The sequence below is a fragment of the Elaeis guineensis genome, chromosome 12 (assembly GCF_000442705.2).
Source record: "Elaeis guineensis isolate ETL-2024a chromosome 12, EG11, whole genome shotgun sequence".
Lineage (NCBI taxonomy): Eukaryota > Viridiplantae > Streptophyta > Magnoliopsida > Arecales > Arecaceae > Elaeis > Elaeis guineensis.
Genome location: NC_026004.2, coordinates 2,586,372 through 2,610,084, shown reverse-complemented (window position 1 = coordinate 2,610,084; position 23,713 = coordinate 2,586,372). Strand labels below are relative to the sequence as shown.

The following is a 23,713-nucleotide window of genomic DNA, read 5'->3' as shown; positions in this document are numbered from 1 at the left end:
TCTTAATCGGGTTCAAATCGAGCCCGTATCGAGTTGAATTCGAAAAACTGTCAAGCATGATCCAATCAAACTAGAAATTCAAATATAATTTGGATAATTAAATCCAATCAATATTAAATTAAATTAAATCTAATTTAAATTAATTAAGATTTAATCTATAATTTAATCAGCCCCAATAAAATTACAACATTTGCAATTAAGTCTCTGCGCTAATAATTAGCAGCTGCTAAAACTGTAATGCTTACAAATTAGCAGTTTCTAAAATTCAAACTATCAATCCGATTGATAATTCGAATATGATCCAAGCCATTGATCAGATCATGCTCTTTGTGTGTGTGACCCCTCAGGTTCTATTATGTCTGGTAGTGAGACATCGTGGTCTCCATCACAGTATCATCGAAATTCTTTTCGATGGATTAGAATGATTCTAACTCATCTCAACAAGGATCGTTGATTCGAAAACGATCTTAATGAGTTCTCACGATCCATCAGTGATGCTTAGCAACATGTAATGGCAATCTAGCAGAACAGAAAAAGATGAATCCCTAGATGCAGTTATCGTGTAATGCAATCTCTCTATCGTGAATCCCAACTAGATGGAGGTCATGGAGAACTCGACAAATCCTATCATCAGTCTTATGCTAGATTGGCTCGATTCGAGTTCATCTGTGAATTCCGTGAAAATTCTTTTTCAGTATTCACACTTACTCTAACCAGAGATTTTTTGAACTCAATCTTGCGAATAGCATAGGACTTCTCTTTTTCTATCAAGATCGATAGATTTCATTTAGGTGCATCTTACTCCAAAATAGCGAATCTGAATCTACATAGCCAACATACACAGCAAGAATTTGAATGGTTAGGGATCAAGGGAACGTGCAGTCAAACTAAGTAGCTTCGCTGCGAATAGCCAACACACCACAGGTCAAAAGATCAGTCATACCACTGCAGCATTGAGAAAATCACTGACGAGTGAGTAGACATTCAAGTGGTTTCTCGTGTTGGTCACGCTCAGTGCAAGTTGTTCTCTAACAATCACCTGCATTCTCACCTCTGTGTCTATACATCGTAGACTCGAGACTCATCTGTTTTAAAGGGAGGTGATCCGTGCATCGATCTTAAATGGATTGATCACTGTCCTTCATGACGATCTTTCGATCGGAAGCATTTAGAAATTAACCACTAATGATGTGTCTCAAATTTTCAACACCTTGAGATATACAAAATCATCTTTGTTTATTTTTAGGACAAATCATGGATACAAATGATATGATTGGTTATAAAGACTGCCTATCAAGTATAAAATATATCCTAGAGAAAAATATGTGTCAGTCAAGATTGGCTTTTAGGGTACATATCTAACAAATTCTCACTTGCACTAAAGTCAATCTGCTATATACCTAAGCTCCATCTTCTGAAGACAGACTTCGGTGTTTAGCTGGCTAAGTGACTCGGGCCTACCACATTTCATGTAAAGTCTACTCTCTGCACCTCTATGTATTTTTACTTGAGGTAATCGTGTATATCCTTGCTCTATGTGCATGGATTTCTGGTGAGATCTTGGCTCTTTAGCGAAGGCTATGGATCATTATCTTTGCAGTACAATGTCATAGCATCTAATGGTATGACATCAAGTTCCACAACTATTATAAGAATCAGAACGCATCCTGTACATCTATCGCATATTCAGCTTCTATTGGTCGATTATCTGGAACCCTTCCAACATATCGAACCAACATAACTCAAGAATACATGCTGATGTAGACATTCTACTATCAGCATCAGTGTATCCTTCCACTCTTAGCTCTAATTCTTCTTCAAAGATGAGGTATAATCCCTTAGTGTTTCTTAAGTACTCAGAAATATTTTTCACAGCCATCCAATGCTCACAGTTTGGATTCGACAAATATCTGCTCGTGACTTTCACAGCAACATATACCCAGTCGAGTACATAGCATGGCATACACCCATACTTAAGAGGATAAAGGATCGCTTTTGAAAGTTTTAATGCTGAATTTTTTCAGCACCTCTTCTATGTACATGTTTGTGAAAATCAAACATCCTTTCAGGATCTCTCTATAGATCTTTATTTTCAGAATGTTTGACCTAGATCTTTGATAAGAAAATTCTATATGTAATCACATCATAACCGATGTCAGCATGGGACCCTCCCACTGATCTTTATGTAACTACATGATTCCTCACATTACGTCGTTGTTGGTTTTGGGATCATCCCTAGGTTCCCAATCTCTCTCGAGAAATATTTTTTTTAATCTTTTGTAAGAATATCAAGTACTTTTCTAAAAAATGAAAGATCCTAGATCTACGAGGTGGAGGTACTACATATACTGGCTCATCTTAAATAGGTTGTAGAGGTCCTGTGACTTGTTCTTTAGAGATTTTCTCTTTGAGTTCATTTTCCTACTGTTTTCAAGAAAAGAGTATGATTGCTCACAATCATATTGTGAACCACTGGAAAAAAAATTGACATTCCAAACCCTTTTGGGATACCCCATAAACGAGCTCTTACAGACCTATCTTCTAACTTGTCCACCTTATCATATCTTATATGGCGTGGTGAAACTACCTTTAAAGAGAACTTAATTTAAATTTCAAAAATTAAGTCTTATTCCTAAAGAAACAATAGTTAAATTAGTGATATTCATGATAGATCGGATCATATCTCATACAGCGCCATTGCTTCTCATAGACATCCTGTTAAGCTGAGGTGTACAAGGAGAATTCCATCATGAAACTATGCCATTCTCTTTAGATAATCGATAAATTATTTATTTGGTATTGTATTTTCGATCTGATCGAAGTATCTTTAGGAATTTTTTGATTTATCTTTTCTACTTCATATATGAATTCTTTGAACCTTTCAAAATTTTTCAGATTTGTATCTCACATATATACCTATACCATGACTGTTCATCCGTAAAGGTGATGAAGTAGTGATAACCTTCTAGTCTGGCTCATCAAATGGGCCATGCACATCGTATGTGTACTAGGGTAAGTATCTCAGTGGTCCTATCCTTTTGTCTCACAAAGGACAGCTTGGTCATTAATCCTCAAAAAGATGATTCATAGACTAGATGTGACTTAACAGTCAATGAGTCCAAAGGTCTATTTTCTCCAGTCGGCAAATCATTTTTTCTCATACATGATCTAGCCAAAAGAACCATCTGTATACTTCAGATTATTTGGTACCCAATGGCATTCACTATTTACTCAAATAATTTTCACAAATACATCACCATGCAAATGATAATGAACTAAATCCAAACGATAATAATCGAAGTTAGGTGTCCACGGTCAGAGTGCAACTTTTGCACTATTGCCGACTCAAAAGAGTCATTTCATCTTCCCTTAGTCCTCTTCCTTCCTCAGACCTTATATTAAAGTGTGTAATATGCACTAGAGTCTAATGAAAAAGAGAAAACCGTAAGATCAATTTTTGAGCAGTTCGACATACCTTCTAAAAACGTGTCAATATTTTTTTAGGTTCTCCAGGTATGTACTTCTGAACTTTTGAAGGTTCCTTAGTTACCAGCATATTGATCAATTCAGTTAAGGTGCTATTATATTTATTTATATAACAGTTTTGTAAACTATCCATATGAATCAGGGATTGCAGGATCAAATCCATTAGCAATTTCTTATGCATAGTCATGTCGAGCTTCTCGAGCTCTTCAATATCTTTGATCATCAATCATGGACAAACTGTTCATCACGCATCTCATACACTGTGCGACTATGATCATCTCATAATTGTTATAGATGAATCAGCATGTCATTGGCAGTCTACATGTCCTTATGTATATATTGGATTTCATCAACTATTGAGTCAAATTTATAGCACATAATCTAATTGTCAATATCCAATCATTTGTCAAGTATAGCTCGTTGACCATGAATTGGACAAGCTGATGATATTGGGTTAACTTGATCAAAGACATGGTTTAATTTTTAAAATCTAAGAACTATTCTTAGATTTCTGAGCTAAAATATGTAGTTTATTTTGGTTAAGTGGTTGATATCTAGGATTCGAGCTAGAAGGTTGGAAGCTGACAGACTTGACCATAGAGAGTAAAGATTTAATTAGATGATTGTACTTGTAATAGTTTGTTTTAGGGATTTTAAAAACAAACAAAGACTCACTAATTTTTTGAGTCTTTTACACTCGGATGGAGAAACGAAAATCCTAACGCAATAAGTGGTTCTAGTGGGTGTTGCGGTTCCATCGATGTACGTTATCTCACCTAACAGTTATTGGTGACATGTATACTAATGCGTGGACAACTCTTTATCTAGATACTTCTTCAAGCATGTTGCAGCGACTTGATTTTTAAGTCCTGTGGCCTCACCTAACAGTTATTGGCATATTTCTTAATCAAGTCCGATCCATCGTTTACCAACGAGTGTAAAGCCGTCAATGGGTCTCTCACCTAACAGTTATTGAGCCCAACTCTATCTTTATCCTGGAGCATCTGATGCCAATAGAGTGGTTGTGCCTTCCTGATGCAATCGAATCACGGTAACCAGTCGAGAACGATCAACGTTGGAAAAGGCATCCGCATCTCTACAACGATGGAAGATCAGTAGACTTACTATTTAGTGAGGAGATTTAGATTCGGATCTCTTCTAATTAGTCACATATATCTGATGCAATGACTAATATGGTTTGGATCAGCACATTTCATGTCTGACCAATCTAGTCGGCATGGGTGAACTTGAGTCAATAAGTAACCTAATACAAAACATAATCTCTCAAAATGGTCAGATAAGTGAAGATGAGTGATGGTCCCCCTGTTACTTTTCTTAGACATCAACGAATTGATCAGGTCAGACAACGGAACCAATTAAAGAACCACCATCTAAGACTTGCCTTAGACACCAAATTGGTTGATTAGAATCAATTAGGTTAGCCTGTAGATCCAGGCTCGAACCACTGAGTCAAATTCGATTTTCACTTAATCAATTTACATCACATGTGAATCAATTTGACCACTACAATTAAATTCAATTTTGAGCCCCTTTGACCTAATCCCAATCAACTCTTGATTAGGTTTGATCAACTGTTCAAAATCGAAAAAGGGTTCTAATCTGATCTAATCAATGATCCTAGTTGTAGTTTAGTCTCTAAACCTAATTTGTTTAACCCATATCCGAAACTCATATTTTATGCATTAAAATTTAGATCTTAAATTCATAATTTCAGATCTTATAATTTCAAATCTTAATTCTCAATTAAGTACATTATGTACATTGATTTAAGTTTACATCTCGAAATAATTTTTAATCTAAACAATTTATATTGTATTTTATATAGTTGATTGTCTGCAGAATCGAGTCGACTCGTCTTGGCACACGAATCGACTTGTCATAGTGAGTCGGCACAACACTGAGACAAATAGAAACCTGTAGATCTAACCTGCACAATTGAGTCGGCTTATCAGTAAATGAGCCGATCTACTAGGATCTCGAGTCGACTCCAAAAAAATTGAGTCAACTCATCAAATACTCGACTCGACCCAATCGAGAATCGAGTCGACTTCACAGGCATACCAGTCACAGTCTCATGTTTTCATGCAAATAGAACCTAGGGTTTTGGATCTAGGATTTTGCAGAAATTAAGTTTTAAATCGTGTGTCAAAACAATATATCACATAATATTTAGCGATCTAAAACATATAAAAATACATGTATAATCTGATTTAAATTAAAATATGTAATATATACAATTTTTCGTTCGCTGTTCATCTTCATAAGAAACATCACAGTCGACACTCCTATACGTCATAAGAGAGAATCCATCGAATGGGCAAGAGAGGGATTTTAATTCTTTCATCTTTCTATGATCGGACGGTCACGGTGATTATCCCAATTCAATTACTAAGCTACTAAGAGATTAATCTAACATATCACGTATGTAATCAATTAAAAATCAGATCTAATTATCTTTCACATGTCAAACATATGAACAATAATTTTAAATCTATGCATGTAAGAAAAAATTTCAGCAGACATACTAGATCCAAATTAAATCTTAATCAATATATTCAGATCTAAAACTAATTTCAGATCTGAATAACTCATGATTTATTTCAGATTTGAAACAATTTCAAATTCAAAATAATTTTGTAATCATATTACAGCATGTAGAAAATTTAGATCTAATATTAATTGATGTTCTACATCGTTTTAGGACAATCGTTCAGCATAACAGGATTATGCTAGGACAATCTTATTTCAGAATGACGTTGATCATCAAACTAACCTTCAGATCTGATTTCTACAAATAAGATTTCAGATCTGAGGGATTTTCAGGTTCGTATCAGAATCTGGCTCTGATACCATTGTTAGAATACGCTATGGTTTCGTACGTATAGTTTAAAAATTTTTCTAAACCTTATGCAGTGGAAATAAATAAATTAAAATATTTTTAATTTAAAGACATACTAGATCTGATTTGAAAATCATAGTTAAGTTCTTTATACGAACATGCTACCTTGATCTGAAATTTGAAAAGAAAAACAATCGTTAGTAAAATCAAATCGAAGATCTTCATATCTCGGATCCTGCGGATGTCCTGGGTTCTGATCGTAGCCGCGCACGCGTCTGACCTCTACTGGTATCTACACGGAGATACTTGATCGGAGCACCGAGATCACCGGTGTGCTAGCTTCTTGCAGATCTCACTCAGCTTTGGATCTGCATCTCTTTTTCTAGATCTCGAAGAAGGAGATCGTTGCACGAACTCTTTTGCGCAGATCCGATGGAATCTGAATCAGATCACCAAGGGAAGAATTTTTCTTCTTCTCTTCTTCTCTCTCTTTTTCTCTCTTAGATTTGATCTTTATTAGATCTGGGTGTTGGGATGTAAGGAAGAAAGGAGGAAGAAAAGAGTTGGACGTTGAGATCTTTTGATGTTCTAAAGAAGTCGCCCCTTCTCACACGCCAAAAACCTCACGCCATCTCTTTATTTTGTCGCACTTTTTTTTTTCCTTATCTCACACATAACCTCTTCTTAACGTCCTAAAAGATCAAATCTTATTTGATCTTAGGCGTTCAAATCCAAATCAATGGATAGAAGGGCGTTGAGATAGAGTTGTGCGGCAAGAAAGAAACCTCCACAAAAATTAGTGCACGCCCAATTTTTTTCAGATTTTTGTCGTACAAAAAAAATGATTCTTTACACGCCATATCAGATAGAATTTTATCCTATTTTGAATCAAATTCAAATAAGAATAAAATCTGGAAGAAAGAGAATTCCAGATAAGGTGGTTGATGCCCCTCTCCTTCACACGCGCAAGAAGAAAAAAGGGGCGCGTCTCAACGCGCGTCCTCCTCTTCTTGATGTGAAATCTGGAGAGAGAGAGTCCCAGGGAACCTGGGCTCTCTGAGTCATGATTTTTCTGGTTCAAGTTGGGTCTTAATCGAGTTCAAATCGAGTCCAAATCGAGTTGAATTCGAAAGGCTGTCAAGCCTGATCCAATCAAGCTTGAAATCCAAATATGATTTGGATAACTGAACCCAATTAACATTAAATTAAATTAAGTCTAATTAAATTAAATCTGATTTAAATTAATTAGGATTTAATCTATAATTTAATTAGTCCCAATAAAATTACAACATTTGCAATTAAGTTCCTGTGCTGACAATTAGCAGCTGTCAAAACTGTAACGCTTACGAATTAGCAGTTTCTAAAATTCAAACTATCAATCCGATTGATAAGTCGAATATGATCTAAGCCATTGATCAGGTCATGCTCCTTTTGTGTGTGACTCCTCAAGTTCTATTTTGTCTGGTAGTGAGACATCCCGTGGTCTCCATCACAGTATCATCGAAACTCTTTTCGATACGCTAGAATGATTCCAACTCATCTTAAAAAGGATCGTTGATTATAAAATGATCTTAGTAAATTCTTACGATCTACCAGTGACGTCTAGTAGCATGTAGTGGCAACCCAGCAGAACAGAAAAAGATGAACTCCTAGGTGCAGTTATCATATGATATAATCCCTCTATCGTGAGTCCCGACTAGACGGAGGTCATGGAAAACTCGTCAAACCCCATCGTCAGACTTATGCTAGATTGGCTCGACTCGAGTTCATCTGTGAATCCCATGGATACTCTTGTACCATACCAAAATATATACAAATACTATAATAGGATGGTATCGGTACGAGTCCAATACCAAGATGGCAAACATAACTTTGGTAATTTGTAGTCATATTTTTGGGCTGCTCTTCTAATGCACCCTATTATGAATTTTTTTTCAATGCTATGAAAACTTTAATAAGTGATGGTGGGATAGATCTTTCAACTTACTTATAAATATTCATGTCTTTTCTTAGGTATGCCTCTTATTCCTATTCCCACTATCTGTTTCTATCAATTTTGTCAGGTCCATTTCAAAATTTTGCTCCCTGTGCCCAGCCTTGCCCCCTCTTCTTCTCTTCCCCTCTTTAACTGGTGTACCTCATTCTTTGGGTTAAGTTTCTTGAAATATACTTAATTGTCCCATCCCAAATCCTGATTCTGCACAAAATTTAAAAAGCGCTAGTTTAATATGTCGCTTGTTGATGTTTGGAAAATTTCTATGTTATGATTTTGCCCATAGTTTCTTAAATTAAATGGCTATCAAAACAAGGGACTTAGGAGAACATTTTCTTATTATTAATAGCCAGGAAAATAGGGGCCGGAAGCTAGGCTACCTGTATTTAGTATATCTATAGTTATTCTTTGAATAGGTAAAAATTAAGTGCAGAAAAATTAATCCATGAATTACTTGCCCAATGTTGTACATAATTGTAAATGGTTCCAATTCATTATAAATTTATTTTTTCTCTATTTAGCCATAATATACCAACCTCAAAGTTCCTGACAGGAAATTTGAAATTGATTGTATTTTTCTATCAGCTAAACAATTGCATCTGGCTCAACAGCATAACCAATATGTGTTAGCAGCCACAGCCTAAATTAGGATCTCTATGTTATGTACTGTTTGTTTTAATAATTGTCTTCTTTCTAGGTTTTGGCTGCTCTTGGTCAGGAATATTTTGAACGCATTCTTCCTGACATCATCCGGAACTGTTCTCATCAAAGGGCATCTGTTCGTGATGGGCATTTAACACTTTTTAAGGTGATTATATGTACCTAATTCTTAATTCTCAATTCTTTTTATTTGTATTCTTCCCACTTCTTCTTCACCTTTTTTCTGACCAAAATGTTGATGTGTAGTACTTGCCAAGGTCACTGGGTGTCATGTTTCAGAATTATTTGCAAGTGGTGCTGCCTGCTATACTAGATGGTGGGTTGACTTCGGTTTGTACATGAAATTCTGTTACATGAGGTGGTAATCCTGGTTATTTCTCAGGGCTTGCCGACGAAAATGAATCTGTTCGTGATGCGGCACTCAGTGCTGGACATGTTTTTGTGGAGCATTATGCAATGACGTGGGTGTCGGATGATTGTTTTTGGAAACTATTTCAGATTTAATTATTTGAATTTTGACTGATAAGATTTTATGTGCATTCTTGGGAAAATTATGCTAGGTCTTTGCCTTTGTTACTTCCTGCTGTCGAGGATGGCATTTTTAGTGACAACTGGCGTATTCGACAGAGTTCTGTTGAGCTTCTGGGTGATCTTCTTTTTAAGGTCTCACCTTTTCTTCCTATACCCATAGTTAAATTAGAGTTTTTTTTTTTTTAATAATCCAGTCAATATGTCATTTGCAGGTTGCGGGAACATCTGGAAAAGCTATTCTTGAGGGCGGCAGCGATGATGAAGGTGCAAGTACCGAGGCTCACGGTCGTGCTATTATGGATGTATTGGGTAGGGATAAGCGTAATGAAGTTCTTGCTGCAGTATACATGGTCCGCACTGATGTCAGCTTGTCTGTACGACAGGTAAGCTGTTATCTTTCACCGCTTGTACTTGTGCTTTTTCCTATTTTTTTTTGTCATTTTTTTCTGTTCAAGTGCATCATCATCCAAATATTAAGTGCAACTCAACTTCATGATGTCTTGAATATCCTCATGTGCCATGGTTTTTCATCAGGCTGCTGTGCATGTGTGGAAGACTATTGTGGCAAATACACCAAAGACCCTTAAAGAAATTATGCCAGTTTTAATGAATACACTAATTTCCTCTCTTGCTTCATCTTCTTCAGAAAGACGGCAGGTTTGCATTTTCGTTAACATGTGTTACTGTTGATAGAATAACATTTCTGTTCAGTTGATTACTAATTTTCATCTGTTCTTCAGGTTGCAGGAAGATCTCTTGGGGAGCTTGTTAGGAAACTTGGCGACAGAGTTTTGCCTTCTATCATTCCAATTCTATCACAAGGACTCAAGGACCCAAATGCTAGTAGAAGACAAGTGAGTTGTAATTTTAAAAATGCATGAGATAATCTCAAATCTGATCATCAAAAAGCATTTGAACCACATGATGCTCCCAATATTTGTTCTATTAAATGTTCACATATTTGACTTTGGGTCAGCAAGAGGATGTTCAGGCGAATAACGAATGATCAGCTGAATATCCAGCTGCTTTGTCCATATTATTAGCTTAACTGAGTTTTTGGATATTGTCACCGTGTACCTGCAGTACAGTTCTACCTCCAACCCCCCCATCTCCTGTTAATAGCCTGAAATGTTGTGATGGTTTTCATATCAGATGAAATACCTGCATGTATTTGTATCAGGCAATCACTGTCACTTGTATGAGATAATATGATATGTTGGCTCTTTTTATTCTGGTTGGCTTAAAATGAGGCATCTGGGGATATCTTTGACACACAACATCATGTACAGAGGCCTGATTCGTGTATGAAAGCATGGAGTTAGGTGAGGTATGTTAGATGGCGAGAAGTTTCAGTTAAAATTCAAACAAGTGAAATAACTATGTAGACCAGCGATGTGGTTCTGCCTGTGGTAGCTAAGGGTTTGGTTTTAGTGAAGAGACTTTGAGATGTGAGATTTCATGCATTTAGTTTGCAGGGTGGCAAAAGATATGGTGAGAAGATTTTTGATGTTCAAGTTTTTCTGATACTCTGACCATTAGAAAAGTACATGGCACATAAAATCCATGCTAATATATATATATTATATCATGTAAATATACAACTTGTCATCTTGGTCTGCTTTTTAGGCTTTCATGTGATTAAACCATATTATAGAGATTCTTCTTCTGATATATGGTCTGGGTGGACATATGCATGCTAAACTAGTTCTGCTATTCGGAGTTCTTCTTAATGGATAAACACAGAATCCTCATATCAAGTTTATGATTACGATGATATAAGGATTCTGTTTTTCATAAATTCTGTTCTATTTATACAACACCTGCATAAATTCATATTTGTGCATGAATTTACCATGTAGTCAGCTTATGTTCCATTGTACTAAAAACTTCAGTTTATGTGCTTTGCCAAAATTCATGTTTGTATATAATCTCGACAGGGGGTATGTATCGGTCTTAGTGAGGTGATGGCTAGTGCTGGTAAACACCAACTATTGAATTTCATGGATGAACTTATCCCTACAATTCGTACAGCTCTTTGTGATAGGTATAAAATTTTTGTTGATCATTCTCACAGTCTTTATCTCTTTCATCTCTTTAGATACTAATTTTGAATTTATGACAGCATACCAGAGGTACGCGAATCTGCAGGCTTGGCATTCAGTACTCTTTATAAGGTGCATATTTCTTTACCTATATTAACATGCTTTGATGGTACATCAGGTGCTAATTTCTTTTGAAATCAAATGATGCAGAGTGCTGGAATGCAAGCAATTGATGAAATTGTTCCCACACTTCTGCGCTCTTTAGAAGATGATGAAACCTCTGATACAGCTTTAGATGGTCTTAAACAAATATTAAGGTTCTTATTAATTTAAAAGTCATTTTGAAATTCTTTGGCTACTACCTTAATCTGTATACCTGGTTATTTGATACCTGCTGAAAACTGATGTCTTGCTAATTTCAGTGTTAGGACTACAGCTGTCTTGCCTCATATCTTGCCCAAGCTGGTCCATCTTCCCCTCTCGTGAGTGGGATACTCTTCTTGTTATGTTGAATACTTTTTCCAACTATTTTTTATTTACATGTTTCATATGCATCCAGCGCCTTTAATGCCCATGCATTAGGAGCCTTAGCAGAGGTTGCTGGGTCTGGTCTGAATTCTCATATTGGAACGATCCTTCCAGCATTGCTACTTGGAATGGGTGATGACAACGTGGTAAGATGTTGTGACACCTAAAAGAATTTTGATCTTTAGCCTTTCACATACCATAAGTTGATTATAGATTTCATCTAATTGCTTAAGTTGTGACACTGTTTAGGCCTCATCTGGTCTTCACAACCTACATCCTAACCTTTAGCATTCAGTTACTTGGTGCTAGATTTGGGTGTTCAGGTCTCTGTGATTACATTATGTCCAGGAAAGCCAACAATTGCTATAAGTTAATTTTCGGAGCCAATATTGGTCTGCAGCCTGTTGATTTAATTAGTTTCATGCAGTGCCAAGATTTTTTTCTGATTTAGTTTGTATTCATAAGTTTTTACACAATAAACGTTGTTTATCATATTTTCAAGGAGTAATGTCCATTCTGATTTTCATGTTCTGTCACTTGCTTACTGTTTACTTTCATTACATGGTCACAATCTTTATTGAATATGCTACTAAATGCTTGGTCTTGTACTTTGCTTGTTTATGAATCAGATTAGGCTGACAATTCTTGTTGTAGCCAGTTTTGGACTAGATAAAATGCATGTCAGGAATATAATTGATATCATCTTAGGAGTCCTAATGGTTATACAGTGCTGAGTTAGGTCATTCCCTGACAATCAACAGTCCCAATTTTATTTTGGGCCTTCAATCCTAGATTGGTGCAATGTATTTCTTAACATAAAGATGGTTAATTGCAATTAGTATTATACTTCCCACTTGGATCATCACATGGTTTGGTCATATGAGGTAGGGCCTATCTATAACGTCAGCTTTATCAGGACTAATTGTGGGTGATGTTGTTACTCCATTTGGCCCTTACGATTGTGACCAGTGCATTCAGTATAGCGGAACTGTTACACAATTTTACTAGAGCTGTTTTTATACCTGTGAGGACCCGTGTGGATGTGTGTTGAGTCCTATATTGGCTATACACTGGATAGATCTTAGATATTTATACATAACTAAAGAATTCAAATAATACCTTTTGGCTAGCTTTTCGGGATGAGATCCTAAGTTGTTACACATGGTATTGAGTAGAACTGTCCAATGGCCCATATGGACTAGGAGGCACTATAGTATGAGTCCATTGGTGCTGACTATACTATGTATGTGCCGATCGTGGTGCTTGTGATTAGATTTGGATGGATTTGGACTTTTGGCTTACTAGGACTTAAACGGTGAGAGTATGTGAGGATCCATATGGCTATGTAGATCTTGTGTATTTTTATATGACCAAGGAACTCAGATAATACCTTCTGGCTAGCTTTTTTGGGCGAGATTTTGGGTCGTTACAAAACCTCTCCAGTTGTGTTAATTAGGATTTATACTAATTGTTATTGTATGATTCTGCTAGAATTCTTATACAATAGTTTAATTTGTGCCGATAGATCTTTCCATATTCTTATGTCTTCCTCGATGCCTTTCTGACCCTTGACCAGTTGAGGCATAATAAAATGTGCTCCTTTAATTATTGCTAGGAGGTAACCCAACAATGTAGCTGTAGGGAAAAGATAGGTTTCCCTAAAATATTTTTGAGTATCACCATGGTACCCCTCCCTAGTGTCTCTCTTTGCATGCAACCATGGTACCCCTCCCCAGTGTCTCGCTTCGCATGCAATGCGGTACCCCTCCCTAATATCTCTCTTTGCATGCCAGTTTGTGCACATATCTAGGTTGTTTTGTTACTTTTCTACCTGTTCGATATTGGCATAAAAGATTCCTTGGTTGGGAGATATTAGATTTTCTTAATTACAAAATACTGTTTTCATCATGACAAGGTAGAATGATAAGTTTCCAATTATTTCTACATATTTACACTAAGCAAATGCTTTTTTTTCTGTTGTAAACTACCTGTTGAATGCTAGGATGTGCAAAACTCTGCCAAGAAAGCTGCAGAAACAGTTGCACTGGTTATTGATGAAGAAGGAATTGATTCTCTAATCTCAGAGCTTCTTAAGGGAGTTGCTGACAATCAGGTTCATTTGTAGGAAAGTCTTATATGTTATATGACATCTTTCTTTTGCTACTCACATTGTTGATCACCTGGTCTTTTATGCAGGCTTTGATGAGAAGAGGTTCTTCCTATCTGATAGGGTACTTCTTCAAAAATAGCAAATTATATTTGGTAGATGAAGCTCCCAACATGATCTCTACACTGATTACTTTGTTAAGCGATACAGATTCAGCTACAGTCGCGGTAAGCCTATAGAAAAGCAATTGATTCAACTGCTTATCCAGTTGTATCATATACTGATGTTTTGGTTAACAGGCCGCTTGGGAAGCTTTAGGAAGGGTCGTGGGGTCAGTTCCCAAAGAAGTTCTGTCTTCGTATATCAAACTAGTCCGCGATGCTGTGTCTACGGCAAGAGATAAAGAGCGAAGAAAAAGAAAGGTATTTCTCATTCATCATTAAGAGCTTTGTATATTGTATTTCAAAGTTTATAATTTGAAAGCCTTCTGTCAATTATGTTGGTTTATGTTTTCTGTAGGCCTATGAACTAACTTTTTTGTTTTGCAGGGAGGATCTATTCTTATACCTGGATTGTGTCTACCAAAAGCTCTTCAACCATTGCTTCCTATCTTTCTTCAGGTATTTTGCTTTAGTTTTGCTGAAGTTGTTGGATTAACGGGCTAGAAATGGAGTTTGTAGGCTAAACAAAGTATGTGAAGGCGGATTTTAGAAATATACTTTTTGGAATGGACTCCTTGATGTTAAATCAGTAGAAAACCTTAAGATGCTTTAGAAGAATGCAAATTGACCGCCATTTATGGCTTAAAGGTGCCCTGGTCAATCCACTAAATTGTTTCTGCAAAAACATTGAGTTAACATGATGAAGAATTTTTCTGTGCTGTACTTGTGCCACCTAAATACATACATTATACATGCTTACATTGGTAGCACCGAGTTCTTAGGGGAAAAATGTAAAGGACTTAGCATGACCATTTGTGTTTATATTGTATTCAGATACCAGATTATATATATGTAAACAACAGCATTGAGTTGTATTTGTTTGCTGTGGAAACCAAAGTACTTGTACTGCTGTTAGTTTAACATTTACTAAAATGAAGAAGATCCATCTAAATCTATGTTGGGACAAAGATGATTAGGCACTTTAGCCCCTTTAAAATGAAAATGCATCGACAAACAAGTTGATTGTGATGGTTGGCTAATTATGTTTTTCATGTTTCCGCATACATCATGCTTTCATGTATTATGTCTATTTATTCGAGGAGATTGGCCTATCCTTGTTTTTGGATTGTTTAAATCGTTCTTTAAACAAAATGCCTGCAAGTCATCTTAAATGCTTGCTAAAATAAAATTTTCCTTCATATATGACCATATTTTGTCTATCTGATGTAATTGGAGTTCCCTTTGTGGATTAGTTTTCAGATTATATATCAGATTTTTAAATTGGCTTACAGTTGGCTTTGTGAAATACTAGAATTAGGCAAGTCTGATGCATGTGAGTCCACCAAATGCTGTGGTTAACATAAATGTTGCACTCAGAGAAAAATGAAAAGTTATGTAGACATTAAAAGGTTATGAGCAGAGCCATGATTATGACAGATTGGGAATAATTGGGAAAACGGATATGTTCATTAGGTGGATAGAGTGAACGGAAAGAAAAAGAAAGATCAGAATAATGTATTTCACATGCAGAACCATGGTGTAGTCCCTTGTATGAGAAAGGGGCACTTGGGAATTTATCATAAGCGAAGTCATATCTGGGCATGGAGTCACAATGATGGACTTCCCATTAACTAAGTAGATATCGTGCAACTTGTTCTCAATTTCTAAAATGCATGCTTTGGCAAATCCCCTCTTACAACTTTCAGCATATGGACTGCCTTATAATATAAATCGTTTCCTTCTCTTTCAGGATATTTTTGATTTTGTTTATGTCAGAAATTTATCTTCCTAAGTTGAAACTTTAACTAAGTTGCTGTACACAACCAAGCTCCTGATTATACAGGTAGATTACAGGTTTCAATGAAACATCAGAAGCAGTGAAAAGAGCAACTTTTTAAGGAGTGTGATAAATTATCTGAAAATAAGAAAGGAACTTCAATTGTTATAATTGTATTTGGGGGCATTATTTGGACTTTTTTCTGTTCATGTTATCAACTTGCAGTTCATAGCAAATTATTTGATTAAATCTAATTGATAATAGTCTGAACCACGTTTGGGGGCTTTCTATATGGATTGACTCCAATATTGAAGTGTATAATTTCGTGTCCGTTTGAACTCAAAATTTAAATTTTACCATTATTTGCTCTTGCATGGTGTGATATTTCTAAGATATTGCCTTCTTATGTACCAGGGTTTAATTAGCGGCTCAGCTGAAACTCGAGAGCAAGCAGCACAGGGCCTGGGTGAGTTGATTGGTGTGACAAGTGAGCGAACACTGAAGGAGTTTGTTGTCCCTATAACTGGGTATGGGCTTGATATCGTGCTTAAATTAAACAGGATTTAGTTTCAATTATTGAAAGATCATCATACTAATTAGAGAAAATATTTCTCATGGTAAATCTTTGTGTGACATCAAGGCATGCTTACATCACCTGATAAAGCCCTGACCTCTCACTATTTCATACTGGATGCTTGGGTTATTTCAATTCCTACCATCTGTATTCATCTCTCTCTTTGAAAGTTTTGTTGTGCTCGTGTGAATATATGTTTAAGTTTTTACATATTTTACATGGTATTGTTGTTTCTATATTGCGGATGTGGTAGTTTCTATGAATACTTTTTTACATTATTTGCACATGTTTTAGGAGCGATGACAACCTAGAGAGTCTTGGTTGACACCATAATGTTAACATTTTATTTGAAGTCTAGTGTATGCCCATGAATTGGACACCATATGAGCTGATTAAAATGGACTTGACTTCATAATTTGAGTTGAAATTCACTGTCACTTCTATGGAAAACTGTGTTAGCATGTTTGACTTAGCATATTCTCTTGTTGGGGGATTATGGACCTTTGATAGACAACTTAGTGCCTTGTGTGTGTCTGGTGACTTGCCTTGTAGATCTCCATATTTTGATTGGAAGAAGAAAATGACTCTGTGACATCAAATTACTAGCGGCTTCATTGAGCATGTAGTTGGGCCTTGGTGCCCTGGGACTTGGTTGTATTACCAGTCTCTCCCTTGTTTTAGCCTGGTGTGAGATCTCATGCCATAGCTAGTTGCTAGGTGCAGAATTTCTAGGGATTGTTTGTCTGTTAAGCTCTTTTTAGCCAGTCCAGCACTGTTACCCTTTTTCCCCTCGGAGAATGATTTATGCTTATCCAATAAAGCCTTTTACATTTTATATATGTTCTCAGCTTGTGACTCTGCACCTCACTGGATGGGACCATGGAAGAAGAGCTGTCCCGTTCATATATTTTGTTTTTCCGCTATGTTTGAACTTTTAGCTATTTATCCTTTACATATCATGCAGGTCACTATATTATGAACAGAATTCAGGTCTCCTTTATCTATATTTTGAAGATGCCATTTATGATCTGATATTGCATTCCAAATCTATGGTGTTAATTATACATGCTTTATTTCTTATGATTGCTGGATGTATGAAAAACATTGAAAAGTGCTGATCCTTTTTTTTTGTGTGTTTTTGTTTTGTTTTGTTTTGTTTTTTTTTGGTGGGGGTGGGGGGTGGTTCACATGCATATGTTTCTATATGCTTATAACATATTCATATGCATCCATTTTTAGCTTATTTGGTTATAATTGGCCACTTTTTGTATAGGCCTCTCATCCGAATAATAGGTGATCGGTTCCCCTGGCAAGTGAAAGCAGCCATCTTATCAACGTTATCCATCATTATAAGCAAAGGAGGAATTGCCCTTAAGCCTTTTCTTCCACAGCTTCAAACTACATTTGTAAAATGCCTTCAAGATAATGCAAGGCTAGTCTTCACCTCCTATTTTTGTCTATTCTGCATAGTTTGAAGTCTTTTTGCCTAAATAATTATATCATATGCAATGCAGGACGGTTCGTAGAAGTTCAGCTCTTGCTCTGGGAAAGCTTAGCGCTCTAAGCACTCGAGTTGACCCATTAGTTGGTGATCTTCTAACCACATTGCAGGTAACGTTCATACATATTCTGCTTGTGTAGATTACCTCTGGGCTGTGATATTGGAAAAATAAATTATCACTTTCAGGCATCAGATGGTGGTGTTAGGGAAGCCGTGTTAACTGCTCTTAATGGTGTTGTTAAGCATGCTGGGAATTGTGTAAGCCGTGGTACCAGATCTCGTGTTTGCATTCTCCTTGGAGATATGTTACAGGTTGATGATGATGAAGTGCGGGGTACTGCAGCAAAAGTTATAGGCACCATATCGCAGGTCTAACAGTCTCTCAAATTGTTATTAAATATTTCCTGATTGCACTTGGGGTTCAAATATTCCCCACAAGCACTGTGGTTGAAGTCTGAGATTTTTTTGTGTTTCTTAAAGGATGCAGTTGATGCATGCGATGTCATTGTCAATTGCCTTTGTCCTGGAATGTCTTGTTTTGGAATGCAATTTAATGTTTACATCTTATAATGAGAAACTCTATATGTGAAGGCGTATCTAGAGTTCTCCTGTATTCATGCATGATCTAGTGTCTGTTTCTTTCTGACTGTTGTTTATCCCCTGATTGGTCACCTCCTTCGATTGCAGTACATGGAAGAAAATGAATTCTTGGATTTACTGCAAACGCTGTCTGATTTGAGTGCATCGTCAAGCTGGTTCATTAGACATGGCTCTATGCTTACATACTCTTCGATGTCTCTTCATAGCCCATCTATGTTATGCCAGTCTCCACAATACCTATCCCTTACCAACCATTTTAAAGATGCTTTGAAGGATGATAAGGTATGATATGAACTAACAACATAGCAGTTATGATATCATGATTTTGTTATCCAGCTCAACTTTCCTTTCTCTATGGAAACAGTTCCCAATCCGTGAAACTGTAACCAAGGCATTGGGAAGGCTACTTCTGTATCAGGTCCAAAATGAAGGAAACACCAACACTACACAACTTTTGCAATTGCTTGTTTCAGCGTTGCAAGATGATTCCAGTGAAGTCAGGCGAAGATCTTTATCCAGTATAAAAGCAGTTGCAAAGGTTCATAGAGTGAACATACATGCCTTGATCTATTGACTATAAATCTTTTGTATATATTAAATTTGAGATTAAAAATCTCTTGATGGTTTCATATTTGATGTCAGGCAAATCCTTCAGTTGTTACGTCCAACCTTTTGAATTTGGGCCCAGCAATCGCAGATTGTTTAAAGGATGGGAATACTCCTGTTCGAATGGCTGCTGAACGTTGTGCCCTGCATGTTTTCCAATTAGCAAAAGGTTCTTCACGCTTTTCTCTTTCTCCCCAAGCCCCCTACATCTCCTTTTATCTTGTGCTATGACAGACGGTATTACGAGTTAATAACCTATAGAATCCCTCACCCCCGGGAAAGCAATGTTACATGTCTGCAAATGGAACTGCTAGTTCTTGATTTTTGTTTTCCAGATGCGGTAACTTGTGGCATTTGTTGTCATAGCATTGATATCCTTTATTAGTTACTTTTCCACATGCTGAAGTTTTCAGATAATCCTCCTGTGCAAGGATCTGTCAAGACGCACCCCAAGATGTACATGGAGGCCATTCTACCATTCTAATCTTTTGTGCAAAAATAAAATGGATACTCGAATCCTTCTGTCAACAGTCAACTTCCAGTTGTTTCTTTAAACAATCACATTGCTTTTGTTGCCTATATTCAATGATAAAGTTCAAAATCATCTCAATGCACCTGTAGGATGACTGTTGGAAAAGCCTTGGGAGTGTAATTGCAGGATTATACATTTCTTCAGATTGCACCATTCATAAGAAAAATAGTTGCATGTATGTATGTATCTATATATATATATGAACTTCCAAATGCAAAGGAGACTAATGTATTTAATAATATTCGCTCATTATTTATGATATTAGTATGCCCTGTTTTGTTTCATTGTTACTGTGTTCTGGACAAATGATCTCTCCCTTTTTTACTTTCCCCTTCTCATGGAAAAGAATGTGTTGAACTTCATATTTTGGTCATGATATGTTTTATGCTTCAAGATACTGATAGTGTTTATATATATATATTTTTTATAGGTGCAGATAATGTTCAGGCCGCACAGAAGTATATCACAGGTTTAGATGCTAGGAGATTGGCAAAGTTTCCAGAAAACAGGTAGTTGACCACGCATATGTTTGTGATTGTTAATATCAAAAAATATCTCTTGGATGACGTAATTGAAGAAAGGAAAAAGTATTGGAACTTTAAGTCCCACATGATGGGAAAGAGAAGGAAACTATGGTGACATTGGATTGGACTATGGTAAACGGGACTAAAATTTTTACTCACATATTGTAAGAGACCCAAACACAACTAAAACTCTTCTATTTTAAGAAACCAGCCATCTGGATATAGTTGTGATGTTATGAGACAGGATAAAAGGAGAAAGAAAGAAAGAAAGATTAAAAAAAACTCTAAGAAATGATGCTCTCTTAAAATTAAGATGTTTCATATTCTCGGTGTATTAACAAAATTTACTACTGTTGATCATCTCAACAGGTTTTTCCATATCAAGTTCGGACTCTTGGAAGTTAAAATAAAAGAATATATAATAAGTTAAATGGATCATAGCTGTTCATCCTATATGTCACATGCAAAGCACGTGTTATGGTCTAGATAAGGTTTAGTTCAGAGCGGTTTTTGTTATTTCTTTACTTTCCCAGTATGTGTTTTTGACCATGAGTAACAAAACCAGAAAATGTCCCAATTGGTGTTGATATGGATTTTCATCTGATTAGGAAAAAGAAACAATACATATATGCATTATTGTCTTCTACTAGCAAACAATTGTGTGTGTTTGCACCTGAAGACAATTTTGTATCCTCAATGTGCACCTTAGAAGTTGACAGAACAAAAAAGGCGTCTATTCAGGCCACAATTCGATGTTAATTTGTTAATATGAATTTTTTCTAGTCGTTCAGCATATCCCAAAGTGTCATTTCACTTTCTTTAAACATCATTTCCTCTGCATTTGTTGGGTTTTGCGAGAAATCTACATTGTATGTGCCCAAAGTATTTGCAGCCTCTTGTAGTTGGCCACCAGGAAAATTGAATATACACTCGAGTAAGGTCAGATATGTAGATTATTTTAATGATAAGAAAGTGGCAAACACCCCTTGGGGCATTAATAAATAGCAGACTTTAATTTCATGCATTCATTTTACCAGATCACATCCCTGTTCTTATTTTGTGATTTTTGATCACATTATGCAGTGACGAAGGTGAAAACAGTGATGATGATGCAGTGAACACATGAGATGAGCGAAGATTTGTCATTCAGTAGAAATTCCCAATCATAATGGGATTTTGCACAGATTAGAGATTGTGCTTTTCTTTTGGATACAGCCTGTTGAAGCTTTCACATTTCATTCTTTTGGCAGTTGGGGGAAGCTTCCGGAGATAAAACAGCGAGTGCTGATTGCTAAGAGGTTTTTTTTGTATTATTTCTTCCGACCCTGTCCCCTCCCTCATCCCGAGTTTTGCACTGGATGTATTTTTATAAAGTATACAGCCGGGGTCCATAGTGGAAGAATGTTCTCTTGATTTGTCTTGTAAAATTTTGTTTCTTATACCGAAAGTAATGAGAGGCAAATTGTATGTTGCCTTTCATTATGTTGTTGTTTTTTTTTTTGGATGAAGCCTTTCATTATATTGCCATAATGAAATAGTTCTGCCTGTACCCCCATTTTTCTTGGTTGAGAAAAACTGTCAAACAAAATGTTCTTATTGCATGATGTTACAAGTTAAGGTGGATACATACAACAAGGTGATCATGTTCCATCTCCATTAGGGCAGGTTTCATTTTGTGATTTGTTATCGTCAACCATTCTTATGTATGATCTGTTGCTTCATTTTGTGGCCATGCAGTATCCAGTATGTGCTGAATTACGTGCACCATCACTTGCAACAGGTACATCATAGATCTTTGTGTAAATAATTTTTCATTGGGATGCATGCCAGAAAATAATGAAGGTTCTTCTGGTTCTACTGTTTGCTGCTGTTGAATGCAAGCTCAGGCGTGATGTAACCTTGGCATGGATCATGATCAGGACTGAGTTTTCTTAGTGCAGAATGTTGATTTTGCTAGGTTCATGTGCACCTGATTTGAGTTTGGGATGTTATTTTCCTTGCTCTCTTTTTTACTCATCAAGAGCAAGGAAACATTTTCAGGGAAGAAAAGGTAAATTTAAAGTCTCTATAATTCTTAATTGTCGGTTGTTGGAGCATTTGATGTCGGTGGAAACATGCATTTGTCAATCTGAGGGTGCTGGAGCATATATTGGAACGGTTTTGAGCTTCCGGGGGAACGAATTCCATGGTTATGCACCGTAACTAGCCAGCCTCTTCCTTGCCTTATGGGTTATCTAATCATGGTTAAAAATATGGTAGGTGCTTGGAAATTATTAATCCATAATATTCAACTTTGTGAGAGATGAGTGAAATTTTGTTGATTTTAGTATCTCCAATTTCTAGATTTAAACAGTTCTTATATTACATATTGGATAACTGTGATTTGGGATACAGTCATCGAGAGTCCGTAAACATTTGCAATTCCTGGTGCTGAAAGATTTAAATTATCATTGTATAATTTTGTTTGTGGCGCGATTATGTTAATCATGCAGGTTGGCGGAACCGTCCCTGACTATATATGCAGCATCAAGTCTATTTATACCTTTCTACAAAAAACATGGTCTCGTATACACATACTACAGCATATATGGGTTAAAAATATATAATATTGCACGTGAAGAAAGAAGTTTTTTAGGCATTTGAAAAATTTGAGGGCTTTTGTTTTGAGGAGGTAGAAGAGTTTCTTGAGTTGTGGCATCAATAGCTCCTCCGCCTCTTTCTTCCTCTAGCTTCTCCTGTTAGCCAAGAAAAAGCTTGTTTTGTTGTGCCTTCCACCTTTTGTAAGTGACTTGCACAAGATTTGACGGAATGCTATATGTTGTTCGAGCTATTTTGTTTGCTCTCATTGCCCGTAAAAACACATAAATACTGAAGTCCTCGAACTAGTTTGGATGCTGGCTGAGAGGGGACACTCCATGTTCAGTTAGCAGTTGAGACACGTATTCTGAGGAGTGTGTTTTTAGCGATGACCTGCATCTTGGTCAGCACTTTTTATTTGTGCCGCCCGCACAACGTCCCTTTCTTTTTAAGTAGAAGCATAGGAAATCTCATGTATCCTCCACCGTTTCCACTTTGATCATTATTTTCTTTCTTTCTTTTTTTTTTTTTCTGGATTATCATTTTCATCGTGTTTAGGTGATTAAACAGATCTGGAGGAACGTTGCAAACCATGGAGGTCAAGGATTTTAGGTGGAAGCTCTTTGTCAGATTGAATTTTGTACAACCTAGTTT

At 36.4% G+C, this 23,713-nt stretch overlaps 1 protein-coding gene across 1 annotated transcript in view; it reads left to right on the top strand.

The window, feature by feature from the left end:
- The window catches only part of LOC105055782 (protein ILITYHIA), a 53,175-nt gene extending 31,144 nt beyond the window's left edge, over window positions 1-22,031 (top strand). The window contains exons 36-60 of the mRNA XM_073246568.1: window positions 9,037-9,147; window positions 9,246-9,315; window positions 9,382-9,460; window positions 9,560-9,662; window positions 9,743-9,913; window positions 10,065-10,187; window positions 10,271-10,384; window positions 11,468-11,574; window positions 11,653-11,704; window positions 11,783-11,889; window positions 11,995-12,054; window positions 12,132-12,246; window positions 14,103-14,213; window positions 14,297-14,434; window positions 14,507-14,629; window positions 14,756-14,827; window positions 16,560-16,672; window positions 17,993-18,151; window positions 18,234-18,330; window positions 18,407-18,589; window positions 18,908-19,102; window positions 19,185-19,358; window positions 19,463-19,595; window positions 20,389-20,467; window positions 21,566-22,031. Coding sequence (XP_073102669.1) covers window positions 9,037-9,147; window positions 9,246-9,315; window positions 9,382-9,460; window positions 9,560-9,662; window positions 9,743-9,913; window positions 10,065-10,187; window positions 10,271-10,384; window positions 11,468-11,574; window positions 11,653-11,704; window positions 11,783-11,889; window positions 11,995-12,054; window positions 12,132-12,246; window positions 14,103-14,213; window positions 14,297-14,434; window positions 14,507-14,629; window positions 14,756-14,827; window positions 16,560-16,672; window positions 17,993-18,151; window positions 18,234-18,330; window positions 18,407-18,589; window positions 18,908-19,102; window positions 19,185-19,358; window positions 19,463-19,595; window positions 20,389-20,467; window positions 21,566-21,608 — 2,832 coding nt within the window. The 3' untranslated portion in view covers window positions 21,609-22,031. The remainder of the gene's footprint in view (window positions 1-9,036; window positions 9,148-9,245; window positions 9,316-9,381; window positions 9,461-9,559; window positions 9,663-9,742; window positions 9,914-10,064; window positions 10,188-10,270; window positions 10,385-11,467; window positions 11,575-11,652; window positions 11,705-11,782; window positions 11,890-11,994; window positions 12,055-12,131; window positions 12,247-14,102; window positions 14,214-14,296; window positions 14,435-14,506; window positions 14,630-14,755; window positions 14,828-16,559; window positions 16,673-17,992; window positions 18,152-18,233; window positions 18,331-18,406; window positions 18,590-18,907; window positions 19,103-19,184; window positions 19,359-19,462; window positions 19,596-20,388; window positions 20,468-21,565) is intronic.
- Window positions 22,032-23,713: the final 1,682 nt, after the last annotated feature.